The following is a 16,726-nucleotide window of genomic DNA, read 5'->3' as shown; positions in this document are numbered from 1 at the left end:
TGTCCATGTGTAGTGTGATTATAGATCAGCTCTAGCTTCTATATTAATACTGTGAAAGTATCAAAGCCTCAGTCCACAGAGAAATGCACACGGCCTGTATTCAGAAACTGAGCCTTAAAACCAGCCGTCAGGACTTCTGGAACTTTGTGATGTCACAACAAAGCAGTCACCAAGTTACGTGTGTGTGAGTGTGTGTGAGTGTGTGTGTGTGTGTGTGTGAGTGTATCTTCTCACCGCTGGTCATGCTGGTGTGTGTGTGAGTGTGTGTGTGTGTGTGTGTGAGTGTATCTTCTCACCGCTGGTCATGCTGGTGTGTGTGTTGCCATCAGTCTTAATCAGCTCTCCGTGGACGGGAGCTTCCACCAGCTCAAACTCCAGCTCATCTGGAGCCGTGTCAGCGTCGCTTACGGCCAGCTGCTGACCACCTGCACACACACACACACACACACACACACACACACACACACACACACACACACACACACACACACACACACACACACACACACACACACACACACACACACACACGAAAAGAAAGATGAAGCAGGAGAAGACTGTAATCACACACACACACACACACACACACACAGACACACAGACACACAGACACACAGACACACAGACACACACACACACACACACACACACAGCTATTTCTCCAGTATTATTGATCATCAGGGTCGGACTTCAGATCTCATTATCACACACGCACGCACACACACCACTTCGTCACTTACTGGACCTCTTCACCAGGGGGTGAGAGGCTCTCTTATCAGAAATTAGTATTGTGTACTTGTGTGTGTAAGTGTAAGTGTGTGTGTGTGTGTGTGTATGTGTGTGTGTTACCTATGGCGGCCTGTCCTCCCAAGCTGACCTCCAGCAGCGGATCCAGAACCTGGAACACCGGCGGCTGCTGGTGGTTCGACAGCAGCAGGACGGCAAAGTCCATCTCCGGCGTGGTGTGTTCACCGTCTGACACTGAGACACAACGCACGCACACACACACACACACACACACACACACACAAACAAACAAACAAACAAACAAAAACATGAAAAGACAAACACACACAGAGAAAAGCAAGAAAATTAACGAGATAAGAAAAGCCTTGCTAAAACAAACACACACACCTCTGAGGGTAATTATTTCCCCTGCTCCCTTTCTGAGGAATATTTTTAAAGAATGAAACGTTATCAGCTTCCTCATGATGACTCTTCACATACCAGATTATTAATAAGAAACAGAAACAACAACAATAACAACATGTGATCACAGGGGCTGTAATTAAAAAAAAAAAAAACAAACAGCCGAGACAATTCATCAGGAATTCAGGTGGAAACTCGTTATGCTCATTAAATGTTTTTTTTTTTCATGGGGGGGGGGGGGGGGGGGGGGTGTTAACTGTTTTATCAGCTCCATTTGTCACTTCACATTCACACATTATCTGAAATAAAAAAAAACTAACTGAGAAACTACAACAAGCCAATTATCACGTTCAGATAAAAAAAGATGCGAGTGAGATTATTTGTATCACAGTTTATTACAGCGAGATTCTAAATATGCACTTCCTGTTTCTTTCTGTTGAATAATTTGAATATTAAAAAAGAGGGAATTAGTTTGAAAATATTTTCTCTCCTTATTTTGCGATGAGCAGAATGTGGATTTTCACAATAAGAGGCAAGGTTGGAAGACAGTCGAATCGTCTAAAGCATCACTTTCTGTGCATTACACCTCAAGACTTTTTCACATCAATGACCCTAAAAGGAGGATGGAGAGCAGCAGCGCTCCGTCAGACATGCAGGAAACGGGCGAGACTCGGTTTTATCCGCAAGTTAAAGGTAAAAGAGGCGGAGCAGAGAATCACAGAGAATCTGAAGGTATAGTCGAGTCGGATCAGTGCAGAACTGATGAAAGCAACAAAGAGCAAAGCGACAGAGGTGGAGAGGAGAGTGGCATCGATGAAAATAAGTACAGGAGAGAGATTTAGGGTGGAGAAGAAGAGGGGAAAAATGGGGAGGAGCTGAATATAAAAGCAGAGGAAAGATAAAAAGCAAAACAGAGAAAAGAGGAGAAAAAACAGAAAAGAAGGGGATCCAAAGGGAGGGGAAGAGAGGGGAAGTTTTTGGGTGAAGATTAAAAGGAGGAGGATGAAAAGAAAGCAAGAACATAGGAGAGATCAAGGCAGGAGAGGAAGTGAGAGAAAGATGGAAGAAATGGTGGGAAGTGCAGACAACAAAGGAGCCGAGGACAGAGAGGAAGAGCAAAAACAGGAGAGTGACAGGAGAGAGGTTAGAAGACAAATATGCCAGTTAGAGAAAGAGATGGATGGAGGAAAAGAAGAGGAATATGTTAACGGGTGGAGATGGAGGTGAGGAAGATGGAGGGAAGAGAAGGAGAGGAGAAGAGGTAGAGGAAAAGCGAGTATTTACCTGTGAAATAGACGCTCAGTGACTCCGGTAAACCTGAAACAAAAAACAAAAAACAAGAGCAGACTGTCAAAGCCGTGAGGTGATAAACGTGAAAAACAGTGGATTTACGCCGCGCTGACAGGGTGTCGGAAGTGAACATAAAAAGTGAGCAGATGAAGTTTTAATGCGTAAAACTCAGGAGGCAGCGATTTACTGATGCAAAGCTTTTCCACTGGAGCTCCACAAACCCAGATTAAGAGAAACTAAAGTCGGCTTTGATCTTGGATTTATGGATTATCTTTTGGACCGTGTGTCTCTTGAAAAAAATGGATGAAAGATTTCCTTTTGAAAATGTCTCACAATGCCCTAAAGATTGTTTTTTTTTTTTTTTTTTTAAAACAGTTCAACTCCACTCCTCCTGTTCAAATATGCATCATGTGTGCTGAGTTTATTGTTGATCGCTTGATGAGGGAATATATGAGTCAGGATCTCGGGAAGAAGAAAAACGACTGAGTGCAAAAAGTTCCCCAAACTTTGGCGAGAATTCACAGAGTGATAAAGAGCGGACAAGATCCTATCACTTGTACAGATTTCATTTTATGTATTAAAATATGAAGCCCCGAGATAAGAGTTGTCTGCAAGAGAAAATATTACACCTGTGGAGGATCTGTACAGGATGTCAGACACTTTCTCCGGTGTTTCTGACCCTCTGATGTGGGGTAAATTCATCAAGGATCTTCAGTCAACACCTCTGTTTTCAGCGAGCCAAGCATCAAAGTGCTAAAAGTGCAGTTCCTCTAATGACCACTAGAGTCTGGCTCTAAGAGCGAGTCAATCCCCATAGACTCCCATGTTACAGCAGAAATAACCATGTTTACAGCCCAGTACACGAACTGCTGCAAACAGATTTTTGGATAAGCTGGGAGTTTGGGGCGGAGTCGGGTACTGCCAAGATGGCGACAGCGGAGCAGCTCACTGTGTGTGTGTGTGTGTGTGTGTGTGTGTGTGTGTGTGTGTGAAACCTGTGGGTGACAACACGGACGCTACATCCACCTGTATTTACTGTTGATGGCACAACACTGATATTTACAGTATTACATTTAGTTGTGAGACTTGTGAATGAACAACTTCTTCCAAATCAACACTCCAAGGGAGCAAGTGAACAATGATGTAGACTCAAGCGTACCCAGCATGCATTGCATTAGTTCATATTGACAATTGTTTCTATGTTTTAAGCCACTCTAACTTTATTTAAAAATGGTGACCTGAAAACAACTTACTTAATTTATAATTGAAGAAACATTTTACTTATTAATACTTCTATTTGCTGAAAACACTCTCACTCTCTTAATTGAAATTAATTGGTACATGAGGCAGGCGGACATGGCGAGCAATTATTGGGACACACATCAGACAGTGTCCTTCAGTAAACCCTCACCTTTCACACCTCCACAGCTAAGATTACTTCAACTTCAGTACTTTTCTCAGAGTTGAGAAAAAGTAATATAAAGAGCTGAGTCATTCTCCCTGTGCCTGCTAAATTGACCCCGACATGTAAAATCAGCGCAGTGCCCCTCTAACAAAAAAGCAAGTGACTTACGGTGACACATCCAGTCATGTGATTTGAGGATCTGCAGCAGCTCTATGAATAGTCAATCATGTGAAAATAACACACCATGGCCAGTGCACTAGCTCTATGTGGTAAAACCAGGAACCTAATACAGTGTTGAGAGGCTGGGATTACTTGTTTTGTTTCCACAGAAAGTGCTTGCGGTGGGCGACAGCACACTGCTGCAGCTGAGGATCAATACGTGGCCGCTCGGCTGAAAACAGTTCCAGAAATAAAACCTGGCCACTGCGGCCGTTCGTCATCGATTATATTTGATTTTCAAAATGTATAAATCTGAAATCAAAGAGCGTGAGCATCTCACCGATGAAGGAGTACTGGTAGAGCTCCTGCAGGTGTGAGGGAGCCTGTGGCGGTCTGTAAACGATCTTGCCGTTGTTGACGTCGGCCTGGGTGAAGTGGCTCACTGCTGCGTACGGTCTGTCCCGATGTTCAATCACCCCTGAAATAAAACAAACAAAAAAAAAAAAAAAAAAACCACACAGCACAGGAAGAGATTTAATTTAGTGCCGCTGTGGGAATTTCTCCTGCTTCTGTCTTCCACTGGAAAATAAGATTTGGAAAATATTCCTCAGAGGCAAAGCTAATCTGGAGGGAGAAGTAATCTCAGCAGCTCAGTGACACTCAGGAGGTGGAGCTGGTTAGTTAATGCTGCACTGAAGCTACGCTCAGTGAGAGAGACGGTGGGAAAGATTATTATTCATTTCATAGTAGCTGATGCCGTAGTATTTAAATCTTCAGTAGATTAGCTGATTGGACCTTTACTAAGACCTAACCTACCCATGTTAGCTCGTTAGCTACACCGTTTATCTTCCAATATCATCAACGCCTAATGAGTGAAAAGTAGATTTCACCCCCGCTTCACACAGACAGAGAGGGGGAACCTGTTGAATGCAGAACTAGGGCCACCACCTCGCGGTTGTATCCCTCCGCCAATCAGCCACGTTGCAAGAAACTACGGTCACAATCTCCCCTTCGTGAGCTACAGCATTCAATAATGACCAGAAGTGTTTTAGCAGAGCATTATGATGTCACAGTGAAGTTGACCTCTGACGCTTTGGAAATAAAATGTCATCAACTTCATCATTTCATCCTGTTAATAACATTTGTGTTAAATTGTGTCATGCGCTATGGCCAAAAATGTGTTTTTGTGAGGTCACCTTTTGTGACGTTGACATTTGACCTTTGACCACCAAATTCGAATCAGCTGATCCTTGAGTCTCAGTGAATGTTTGTGCAAAATTTGAAAGAGATTCCTCACAATGAATGGGACGGACGGACGGACGGACGGACGGAGGGACAACCCCCGAGAACACGACGCTTCCGGCTTCTGGCTGTCGCCGGCGTGGAGGCGTAGACATGTGAGAGTTTCATATGCTGAAAACGTGCACAGATTACCAGACAGTCCCGTTTCCAGTTTAGCTGCCAGCTCGGGCCTTTCTTCTGCTCTTCGGCGAATCAGGGAACGCAATCTGTGCAAATACTGAGCACATTAAATTCTCTCACTTTCCTGCATTCAAAGGCTCTGCTCCTTTTTAATTAGTGTTATTACTTTGAAGCTGTCACCTTGTGCTCTCTGGTCCCGACCACTACGGTTTAGTTCAACCAATAAGGAGTTATCTCTCTCCTGAACGGCTTTGCTTCTGGGAAATGTTTGTGTAGATCCTCTCGCTTCATGCGTTTATCCTGCAGAAGGATTTATAAAGCTACTGTGGTGTTCAGAAGATGATTTCTTTTCATCGATTCGTACAGACTCCTTCAGCAGTAACACATCTAAATCTAACCCACATTAACATTTCATATTACAAACAATCTGGATGCTGCAAGGGTCAAATCTAAAATAAAAAAAAAACACATGAAAAATGTTTCAGCCTCCTCCTCCTCCTCCTCCTCATCAACACAAATTTGTTGGTCCATTAGCGGATGAATACGACCCATTGTGAACCGTTTTTCGCCTTTCATTACACAGAGAGCTGGAAATGATACACCCGTCTGTCAGATGGTCCAAAGCTGAAATTAATGACTCCACATCTAAACAGCACATTAAGCTCAGCGAGGAAATCGACACTCATTCAAGTAAAAGAGCAAACTGAACGCTGCTAATTAAATAATCTGGTGACTGAATCGGGCTCATTAGCAAAAGGTTTTGCCAGCGTCTCTGCTGGGAAAAGCTAAACCCTTGAGCACGGCATTATGGCAATGACAAGAATTTAACATCATCATTTCTCTTTTCTAAAACTTATTTTCATTTATCCAGGAGAAGATTTTGTAGATTTAAACTCTTTCTTCGCAAGAAGTTTCCCACTTTCTCCCTGAACTGTCAATAACAGTGCCTTGCTCATGGGCGCTTAAGTGATAATTAATAAGGAACAGTAAAACTTAATGCATCAACTTCTCCCACGCTGCTTCAGTTCGGAGTCGGGAATCAAAAAGCTCAGGGCTCCGTCACTGAGATAATTAAAAGACTCTTGCCCACAGACAAACTTAGATTTTAATCCTTTTAATCTTTTCTATATTATGAAGGAAAGCCCCAGTGTGTCTGTGTGTGTGTGTGTGTGTGTGTGTGTGTGTGTGTGAAGCTGACCTTGTCCTGGCAGCAGGGGTTTGGTGATGTTGTAGATGAGCTTCTCGCTGGGAGTCTCAGAGTCGACGAAGGACAGAGCTGAAGGCGTTATCTCCGTCACCCGATCCTCCAGAGCCTGCACACACACACACACACGAACACACACGAACACACACACACACACGCACACGAACACACACACACACACACGCGCGCAGACGCACACACACTGAGGTGAGGAAAGAGGTAAAACAAGAACTACGATATCCTCCATCTCTGATACGCCCCCTGTGATTATAACTGAGACTGAAGGATCCACACACACACACACACACACACACACACACAGCAAACACAACAAACCGCACAACGACTGCCGACAGGGTTCCCACTTTTGGTTTTAAAGAAGGACGTTTCAAGGAAACTGTGAAAAGTTCACAGTGACACTGGAACCATGGGAGCGTGAAACGCAGCAAAACTGAACTTTGGAAATAAGGTCTTCAAAATACACAACACTCAGATGGAAACGTGAAAGTTCTTACACACTATGAAATCTGTGTTCAGGACCAAAACCTGCTGCAGGCGAAGGAATCACCAACGCCACAGGAATTAGCTCCTCCGGTCTCAGAGCTTGACTCAGTTACAGAGTGATCCATTAGACTCTAATCGATAGATAGATGTTGAAGTCAAGGTTTGTGTTTTACCTTTCTATTCGTATGTATACAACGTGTGTTTAATATATGCATTGTTTGTTAACACTACTGTCTGTGGTTACAATGTACATTCAGTATGTTATAAAAAATATTATATAAATTTGTTTTTCCTTCTTAACTTTTAGCCTTTGACTGTTGGGTGACAAATTGGGTGATTTATTTATTGATACTTTATTAATTAATGCTAGATATTTATCTTTCATATTTATAGTCAGTGCAGTTGGACAGTGGCGGGTTACACTGAAGAGAAAAATCTCCTCCCCATACAACCTATTGTTTACCAGAACATGCTTTCACTACTATATACAAGCCGAGGTTTCCGTCTAGTTTACCACTTTCTTTAATCCCTCACCGTGATCTGTAGGTCGCAGTCGGGGGCCAGCTGGGGGAACCCTGGGGTCTGAGGCAGGACTCCGATGGTGAAGGTCTGGGCGTCGCTCTGTGTGGCTGGAGCTGCCTCTGCAGAAACCTGCAGACACACAAAACTTTTATGTTATGGAAAAATACACCCGACACACCTAGACATCCCCCCTCCTCCCTCATCTGCCTCCAAGACTCACTGCAGACTCTTATCTTGAAGTTTGACGTCTTAATCTGCAGATTGGACATTATCTCAATAAATGTCTTGTTTTGTTTTGTTTTTTTTTCGTCCTCAAACAGGCTGGTGTGTGTTGTGCATTTATTTCTGAGTGACGGAGCCGAGGAGAGGCTCCTGCAGAAGTAAGATACAACAGATGCACAGCTGCAGTCCAATAACTGTGACAACAGAAAGCCAACCCGACATCAGCCTGTGCTGCAGGGACGAACCACAGAGCCCGAATCTGTTCCTTTCCATAAATCATCGTCCGCACCACGAGAATATTAATGCAGGAGGTGTCCGCTTGAGTAAAATTCAGGGTAATGATCTCATTGCTCAGCTGACCATGTGTAGGAACCAATCTGAGACCAGCGTTGGGTCATTAAAGCATCTACACTTTCTAAAATCTCAGTGTGTCGACAGCAGTGGACAGCCGTGCGTGAAGGGGAACCTCATGCCGATGTTCTGATCTTTCCCGTGAAGTAAATTGAAAACAATGATAATTTCCTCCACTTTTCCAAACTCCCAGCAGCCTCTGTCACTATCATGTCTGTTGTTTTTTTAAACACTGCCTGGCGACCGCCCTCGGAGCAGGCGTTTGTCTCCTGCTCACAGCTGCAGTTGCGTTCACATCCTCATGGAAAAATCTACACTCTTTGAATGGGTTAGGAAATCCTATATGTACTGCAAGTTACTTTAGTATCACCAGTTTAATTTAAAATCAATTATCAATAGTCAGGTAATGGACAATACTTCTTTTCTTCTTTCAAGTACCTGTTGTCTAACAGGTATTGAACGTAAATGCATGTCATCTGTGCAGTTTATTTATGATTCATGCTGATTTTATGCTCTGCCACTGCAATGGTTAAAGTGTGGGTTAGAAAACTTTATCTACATGATGTTAGGAAAAAGTTATGGTTTGAGTTCAAACCAAAGAGCAACTTAAAGGTCCCATTTTTACACTTTTCTGTGTTTTATTTTGAAGTGTTGTGGTTTGTGGTTTTAAGAACCAAAAACCATCTCAGTGTAGTTTTACATCTCCTCTCTCAGGCTTCTCTCTGGAGCTCTAGTAACAACAGGTCGGTGAGCCAATCAGAAGAGAGGAGGCTCTGAGCCTCTCTTCTGATTGGCCGACTGTTTTCCGAGTGATGGAATAAAAATATAGCAGATTTCAGGTAAAAACACTCAGAGAAACCAAATCCTGCAAGGTTTGGATGGGGAGTCCAGGTGGGCGGGGCTTGGTGACTGCTTTGTTGTGACATCATAAAGTTACAGAAGTCCTGATGGCTCATTTTAAGGCTCAGTTTCTGAATACAGGCTGTGTGCATTTTTTTCTGTGGACTAAGAATTTGACACTTTCACAGTATTAATATAGAACCTAGACCTGATCTATAACCAAACAAACAAACAAAAAAAAAGACTTGGAAATTTCACTTATCACTTTCACATACAATATGGGGCTGAAAAGCGGTGATTCACTGAACTGTGAACTGTGCATCAGCTGTGCTTTGTTGCACCTGTAACCACATTTAGCACCATGGTGTCACCGTACACCGACACAGTGCGCTTCAACATCACAGCTGCCAAGTGAGAAATTGAACCAGTGGAAATAAGCAAAAACACATTCTTTAGCTGCTGTTCATTTCCCTTTCTAAAGGCTAGGTGATGAACGTGGTCACAGTTCAAAGAAAACAGTGTCTTTCTCTCAGACGCTTCGTTGACTGATGAAACTTCCTCCATCAGAGGTTTTTCGCAGCATCACGTCACAGAAAACAAGCCCAACCTACGGTACAGCAAATCTGCCTTCCTCCACAGAAACAGCTTGTCCTCTCTTACCCTCTTCTTCTTCTTCTCTCCTGCCGTGTCACTCTCCACTCCCATGGCTGACGTTATGACCTTTGACTTCTGTACTTTTTTGCTCGCTTATAAAGAATCAAATTAGAATTTAAGATTATGTTAATTGAATTGCTGATAAGTGATGGGGAGGCGGCAGGATCAGTTTAATCCCCTTTGCTCTCTCGTCTGGAATGAAACTACACTTGAATTTTTGGCTCCGCTCCTCTCTGCCCCCACACTGCATTACCAAACTATTTTCCAATCCAACTTTCATATCAGACTGCGTCACTCGTGCTCTGGTATTTCTCCCTCTCAAGCTCCCCGCAATACGTAGCCCTAAACAGTTTTGCCTCCTGATATGCACGAGCAACAGCGGCAGGTTGGGCGTTTGTCACGTCTGCCGCCGTCATTCCCGTCACATCCTCACACCAGCGTGAACCCCCGCAGTCAGCGCCACCCATCACAAGTGATGTGTTACTACCAGAGACAGTTCTGAGTCAGCCGGATTTATGGGGAGGTGGCGCTGTAAGGAGTAAATTATTGATTATGCACTTGATCCCATTCAACACACAATGACATATAGTGTACGTGTGATTTGAAAGCCAATAAATCTTGCATTGAACCCGCACTAGACGAGACTTTTACATCCAAACACACCTGCCTTGTCGACGAAGATCACATCTACAGTCCCGAATTAAACTCTCATGTCACACAACCACGAGGCTGCTGCGTCCCGTTCACTGACATCAGGTCAAATGAGTTCTGAGAACAGCTGATTGTTTTCTAAGATTGTTTCCTCTCGTTTCCATCTGGAGCCATCAGTGTTTGTTTTCGCGGTGCGGCTTCCAAAATTGATTCACTTATTTGTGGATTCGCTTCGCGGCTGCTTGTACATACACGGTCAGGGGCAGAAGTGGTATTATATTTAGAACCAGGGTAGGGGCTATGCAGTTCTTAGAGCGCCGCTAATTATTATTTTTATATTAGAAATGACTTGAATGACTAACAGAATAACAGAAGCTGCGGAACATGTAGCAGCTACAAAGCCAGATGTTTCTCTCAGTAGTCGGTGGAAACAAAACCAGTGTTAAAAAGAGAGTTAGGTGTTACATAAACACCAAAACACCTCAAAATATATGGACATTTTGCTCTCAGTTGATATGTAAATAGGCGATGGTTTGCTAAAACAAAATTCCATGGTACACAGCGATGACAGTGACTACATACAAACTCACAACACGGATACATTTGGTCTATTATATTATAGATTATACGGCCACAATCTCCAATTCCTGAGTTACAGTGTTAAATAACAGCCAGGAGTGATTTTAGCAGAACATTATGATGTCACAGTGAAGTTGACCTTTAACCTTTTGGATATAAAATGCCCTCACTTCATTGTTTTATTCTATTAGACATTTGTGTTCAGTTGTGTCATAAGTGGCGTGTGAATTCTTGAGTTATGGCCATGGCCGGCCGCGGCTGTGACCTGTTTAAAAATTATACTGTAAAAACAAAGATGGTTGAAATATCTGCGAATACCACAGATGGGCAAACGATCTTTCCCGCCTTCAGTCTTCCCGCTGAAGTGGATGCAATCAACAGGCTCTGACCGGCCTCAAGCTGCACAGCCAAGTGAAACTTTAGGTGTGAGCTGCAAACAAAATCCCCGTCTCATCTGAACAAGTCGCCGCATGAGAAAACGCGCGTGTAGATTCCCGCGCTGCTTCCGTTCAGCTGCACAACTCCAAGTCGCAGGAGCAGAGTGAATCTCGAGTCAGTCAGTTCTCACATTTTCGATAAAAAGCAGAGTGGGACATTAATAGCACCCTGACAAACCATGACGGTAAAATCAGCGCCTCCTGCACGGAGCAGAAAAATGCTTCCAGCGCTTTCAGTTTGTGACTGGTGTTGCTTCCCGTCGCCGCTTTTCCCGCTTCCCGTCAAAATGATGAAGACACTTGAGGATTTAATTTGAATTCAGCACTGTGTAATTGGAACGCATTTGCCCTGATGGATGGAGCCAAAATGTGGGGGGGCGGACAGAGAGAGAGAGAGAGAGAGAGAGAGAGAGGATCATTAGATGTAGCTACGAGCTTTTGGCTGCCTCTTTTGTTTTTTCCATTGGAGTGAAAGTGAAGCAGAGACTGGCATGGAAATGCTCTGAGTGCAGTGTGGATGCTCCGTCGCCTTCAGTGGGCTCATCTCCGATTCTGAACCCATTTGCGAGTAATTTGGTGTCATTAATGCTAATCAAGATAAGTCGCCAGGGGTTGCTGTGTCGAGCCGGAGAGAGTCACACAGGAAGTTTGGTGCCAAGGTTTCGGACCGAAGGAGAAAACATCCCGAGTGAACACGGGAAGAGGAAGGACAAACCGAGGACTCACATCTCAGCAAAGTGTTATTAATACACATGTGTTTGGTGATTGATAGTCGGCTGAGTGATGAACAGGCTGTAACAACATTTTTTTTTTTTTACAGGTTTCCTATAAACTGCGGTTTTTATATGCGTAACGATTAGGAGAAATAACACGAGGACGCAGCGGAGGCAGACGGAGAAAGACGGAGGCACGTGAGAGGAGGAGGAGGAGGAGGGGAAAGACGGGGGTAAACACAAGGGAACATGGGAACATGAGTACGAGAGTGAACTTCAAAGAACGCTCCACAGAGACAACGAGGGCACGAGAGGGAAAGCACCGAGGACGACGTGTGTCAGCGTCTCCTCCTCTTGTTCATTTCAGGGTGAGGCGCTCGTACCAGCCCCCCTGAGGGTTTCTCCTCTCACAGCGTATTTATTTGCTTTTATCAGTTTTTGGAAATTATTTATTTGTACGTTAGTCTGTAGTACTACGCGCTCAGTAACAACCTTGTCAGGTGTTTATCCTGGCAGCCGAGTCCTCGTGTCCTCATGTGATGATTCAGGTTTGTTTTCAGCAGCCGACATGACGAATCAATACAGAAATATGATGAAAGAATTATTAGTCCCGTGTCATTCGGGTAACGAGAGGCGTACCTACTTTCGTCGCCATGGTTACTTGTAATAACTGTCATGGCTTGGATAGGTTTAGGAAAAGATTGTGTTTCGGGATAGAATAAGTACTCCCTCAAAATTAGACGAGCTTCGTTGTCATGGTTACAATAACAACAATGTGGTTAACTTTGTCTAATTGTTATGGATAATAGAAACAACATAAGCTCTTTCCCCTTCGCTCCTGCAATAATTACCACAGCCACTAGCTGTTGCCTAGCAACAAATTGAAACTATGGGCCATAATAACCTGCTGCGCATACGACCTGCACCCCTCTGCTCCGTCAGCACTGACCTGGAACTGGAAGGAGTCGCTGGTGGTGCCTCTGCCAAAGTGACGGTACCAGACTGTGCCGTCGTTGACGTCCTGCTGAGTGAAAGACGTCGTGGACGTGAAGCCTTGGTCGTCTGTGAGCGACGGGCGCCAGCCCTCCGGTGGCCCGTCGGCTGGCATGGACACCAGCACCACCTCACCTGGACAGAGACGGTGGAGGTTATTACACATCACTGCACGGCCTAATCATATCTGTACGAAGAGTCTGGGTTATAACATGAGGTTAAAAACTGCTGATTAGTTTAGAGATAAAATTTAAAATTTTTGTATTGTTGTATTGTTTGTATTGTATTTTGGGATTCAAAATTTAACATGTCCGACTGTTAAAGAGTTGGTACCATATTTAGGTTGCCCATCTGAGGCGAGGATGGTGTAGACGATGTCATCAGTGCCGACTCCCTTGTAGTCGGCCTTCAGGTATCTCTTATCCAGTCGCACCATTCCTCCCTCTTTCACCCAGGTCACCGGCACAGACAGCACGAGCGGAGAGTCAGCAGCCTGAAAACAGAAGCAAACACACACGAATATGTGTTTTAACCCGAGGAACATTTAACCACCTTTTCTCACCTACTGTACAATATCTGTGAGGAAAAATCCTTTACAGTTATTACAGCTATTAGATCGACTGTTAGATTGAAAACCCCTGGGTGTCTGGGTACAGGAACTTAAGTGTGCAGATTAATTTTAATTGATTTGAAGACTAATGACATCCAACTGTGTCATGCTTCTTTTCTAACCTATGTCTGTCAGTGAATTTCTCCAGGGGGCTGTAAGATTGACAAGATGTTTAGTTAGTTAAGTCCAATTAAAGCAGAAAAATTAAATCCATCACCTCCTGGGAGGAGCCTAACAGATGCCAGGTATAAAAGCATTCAGGAGCTGGGTACTAGCTTGAATTAGACGTAGGTGCAGTGGCAAAATAAAGTCTTATTTACATTAAATTTCCTCCCAAACATTGTAAACTGAGCGGTATATTAATCATGACTCTGAGAAATCCCATGTGAAATCCCTGTGGTGGAGGCACTGATGTATAAAGAGAAACAGAGGCAGAGTCGTGTTTGTTCTTCAGGTGCAGCCCGGCGCCATCTTCACTTTGTGCTGTCACAGCCTGCGCCGCTTGTTTTATTCCACATCTGTTGCAACCTGAGGTTTGTGAGTCCCAGGAGAACGCAGTAAAGCTCTGTCAATCAGCAGCAGCGTCGCCTGTAGTCGGCTCCGCCAATCAGAAGTAAAGCATCGCTAAAAAAAATAATCAATCTGCGGCCGCTTGGTCTGAGAAATGACCGCACAACTTCAGAATCAAGACTTATTTTTATGATGCTGTATTGATCCACAACAGACCAGCTCAGCCGTGGTGCTCAGCCTCTCTCCAACAGCAGAGAACAAAGAGCAGGATCGGCTGCAGAGAGCGAGCAGAGCTGCTGGATGATTCAGTGTCGCTCGAGGACATTTCAGCAGGGAAGAAGCCTCCTGTCAGGGAGGTTTGGAAACGAGACCCTCTTACTCACCTTGTCACCCTGCCGTCTAAATAAAAACAGGTACGAGATACCTCTTGGGCGTCTATAAAAACCAACCAGCTATTTATTCTGTAAACGGAAGCTCCATGCTTTAACACCTGCAGTCATCTCGTTGTCAAAAATATGAAAAGTGTTTATATTCACAGGTGCTGCCGTAGCAACGGAGAACACCACGTATAGATTCCTCAACAACGGTGTTCCTGTTTTATGAGTGCTCCTGATTTGTAGTGAAACTAAAATATAATTAGTTCACAGCTAATTGTACATAATTCTATACAAGATACTCTAAATAATAATAATAATTATAGCCCTTCTGCACAATGTTCTAGAGATGAGTTTAAAAAAAAACGTAATTTTCATGAGGTGGTTCATGTTGTAATTGTGCTCGGAAAAACAAACGAACAAACAAACGAACAAACAAACGAACAAACAAACAAACAAACAAACAAACAAACAAACAAACAAACAAACAAACAAACAAACAAACAAACAAACAAACAGAAACTCCTTGCTGGAGTTAACTATTAGAAAAGCAATTAGTTGCAATCTATAAATCTTTTGGTCTCATCAGAGAGTAAAACACATTCACGTCAGGTCGGTTCTTTAAAAAGTTTTTAGCTGAACACTCAAACTGAAACACACACACACACACACACACACACACACACACGGAGGATTACACACAGTTGACCGTTTACTGCAAGGGGAGAATCGGTGCAGTGGCATAAACGCCGTGGCGGTAGGTGGTAATAGATTACAAGAGTGTGCACAGTGTGTGAGTATGAGTGTGCATGTGTGCGCGTGTGGTGTCTGTGTTTCTTTCTGATAACAACCTGCGGACCATCTGTGGCTCTTCTGCCTGCTGCTCCGCTGATCCAAATCACAGCGTTCCAGTGGAGCAGCAGCAGGCGAAGAATCGCAGACGAGCAGCGGATCGCCGAGCAACAGAAAACACATAAGTCAGCATGGCAGGCTTTTAACTCAGAGGACCACATCATCCAGGAGATTGTGGAGCTCTCCGGGTGAACACCAAGGTCTCGCCAAGGACACTCAGACCCAGAGACGGCACATTCTTCAAAATAAAAGAGGGGCAGCGGGACCTTTTTCGATTCACAAGTTTGCCAATACTGCTGATTTCCCCAGACCTCTAACATCCTCTTGACTCTTTCGTCCTGCAGCTGCAACGCCGTTTGGTAATTTCCCTGTTTTTTTGTTTTTTTTTTCTTTCTCTGTCTAATGAGTTTTTCCAAGTGAGATTCTTGTTACCACGTTAGACAGACGAGCAGCCTAATCTCCTACAGACAGGTGGTGCAGAGAAAATGAAACGCAGATGCACAATAATCTTCTTCTTTTTTTGACCTCTGGGGAGGCAAGAAAGTGAACTCGCTTGATGTAATTTTAGATCGACAAGACAGAAAGTATAGAGACGGCGGGAAAACAGATTGCGGAGAGAAAAACTGATGAATTAAAGGAGGAAGAAGGCTGTAAGGAGTATATCAGAGGAGTAGTCTAGAAACAGAACCATCAAGGGTTTCTGATGATCTGTGACCTGTTCATTTGAAGCATCTTCCTCAGTGCTGAGGTGAAGTTGAGAGAGGTGCTAATGAAACGTCTCGCTCCCCGGGATATAACATCTTCTGTTTCTCAAAGGTGGATAATTATAAGTTCTTCATTTTCTTACACGCAATCATGGCCCGTGCATCGCAGAGATGAGGACTCGAAACTTGGACTCGAATGACATGACCGGTAGTAGCCTTTCTTAAGACGCGACAGACTGTGACTTGAGAAGAAATAATACGCTGAAGTCCTGTGTTTGAACCTGGAAAGATCGAATCGCCGCAGACTTTAAGGCTACATCCGCAGCTCTGTATAAGAAACGATCTCCATCCACACAATCACACCTGAAAGTGCGTAGGCTACATGCCTGACCGTTTATGTACAAGCGGATTTTCTACTCTGACAATACTGCGAATGAGAAACAGCAAAAAAGACAGCTGTAGCATTAACAGACAGAATTTAGCTGCACTCAGCTGCTGGCAAAGACAGCAGGGTCAGTAATGCTCGTAATTCGTTAGGCATGTTGCTTTCATTGCTGGTAGTCGGGGCTGATGAGAGCCAA

At 44.0% G+C, this 16,726-nt stretch overlaps 1 protein-coding gene across 1 annotated transcript in view; it reads right to left on the bottom strand.

Moving 5' to 3' along the window:
- Positions 1 to 16,726, bottom strand: part of fras1 (Fraser extracellular matrix complex subunit 1) — a 228,899-nt gene that overhangs the window by 41,096 nt on the left and 171,077 nt on the right. The window contains exons 29-36 of the mRNA XM_022753768.1: positions 13,429 to 13,588; positions 13,052 to 13,230; positions 7,668 to 7,784; positions 6,624 to 6,738; positions 4,344 to 4,481; positions 2,434 to 2,466; positions 850 to 981; positions 297 to 425 (exon numbers count right to left, since the gene is read on the bottom strand). Coding sequence (XP_022609489.1) covers positions 297 to 425; positions 850 to 981; positions 2,434 to 2,466; positions 4,344 to 4,481; positions 6,624 to 6,738; positions 7,668 to 7,784; positions 13,052 to 13,230; positions 13,429 to 13,588 — 1,003 coding nt within the window. The remainder of the gene's footprint in view (positions 1 to 296; positions 426 to 849; positions 982 to 2,433; positions 2,467 to 4,343; positions 4,482 to 6,623; positions 6,739 to 7,667; positions 7,785 to 13,051; positions 13,231 to 13,428; positions 13,589 to 16,726) is intronic.

This window comes from Seriola dumerili, unplaced genomic scaffold, assembly GCF_002260705.1.
Source record: "Seriola dumerili isolate Sdu_G_001 unplaced genomic scaffold, Sdu_1.0 BDQW01000193.1, whole genome shotgun sequence".
NCBI classification, from domain to species: Eukaryota; Metazoa; Chordata; class Actinopteri; order Carangiformes; family Carangidae; genus Seriola; species Seriola dumerili.
The sequence above is the reverse complement of the archived record's forward strand: the minus strand, read 5'-3'. Positions and strand labels throughout refer to the sequence as shown.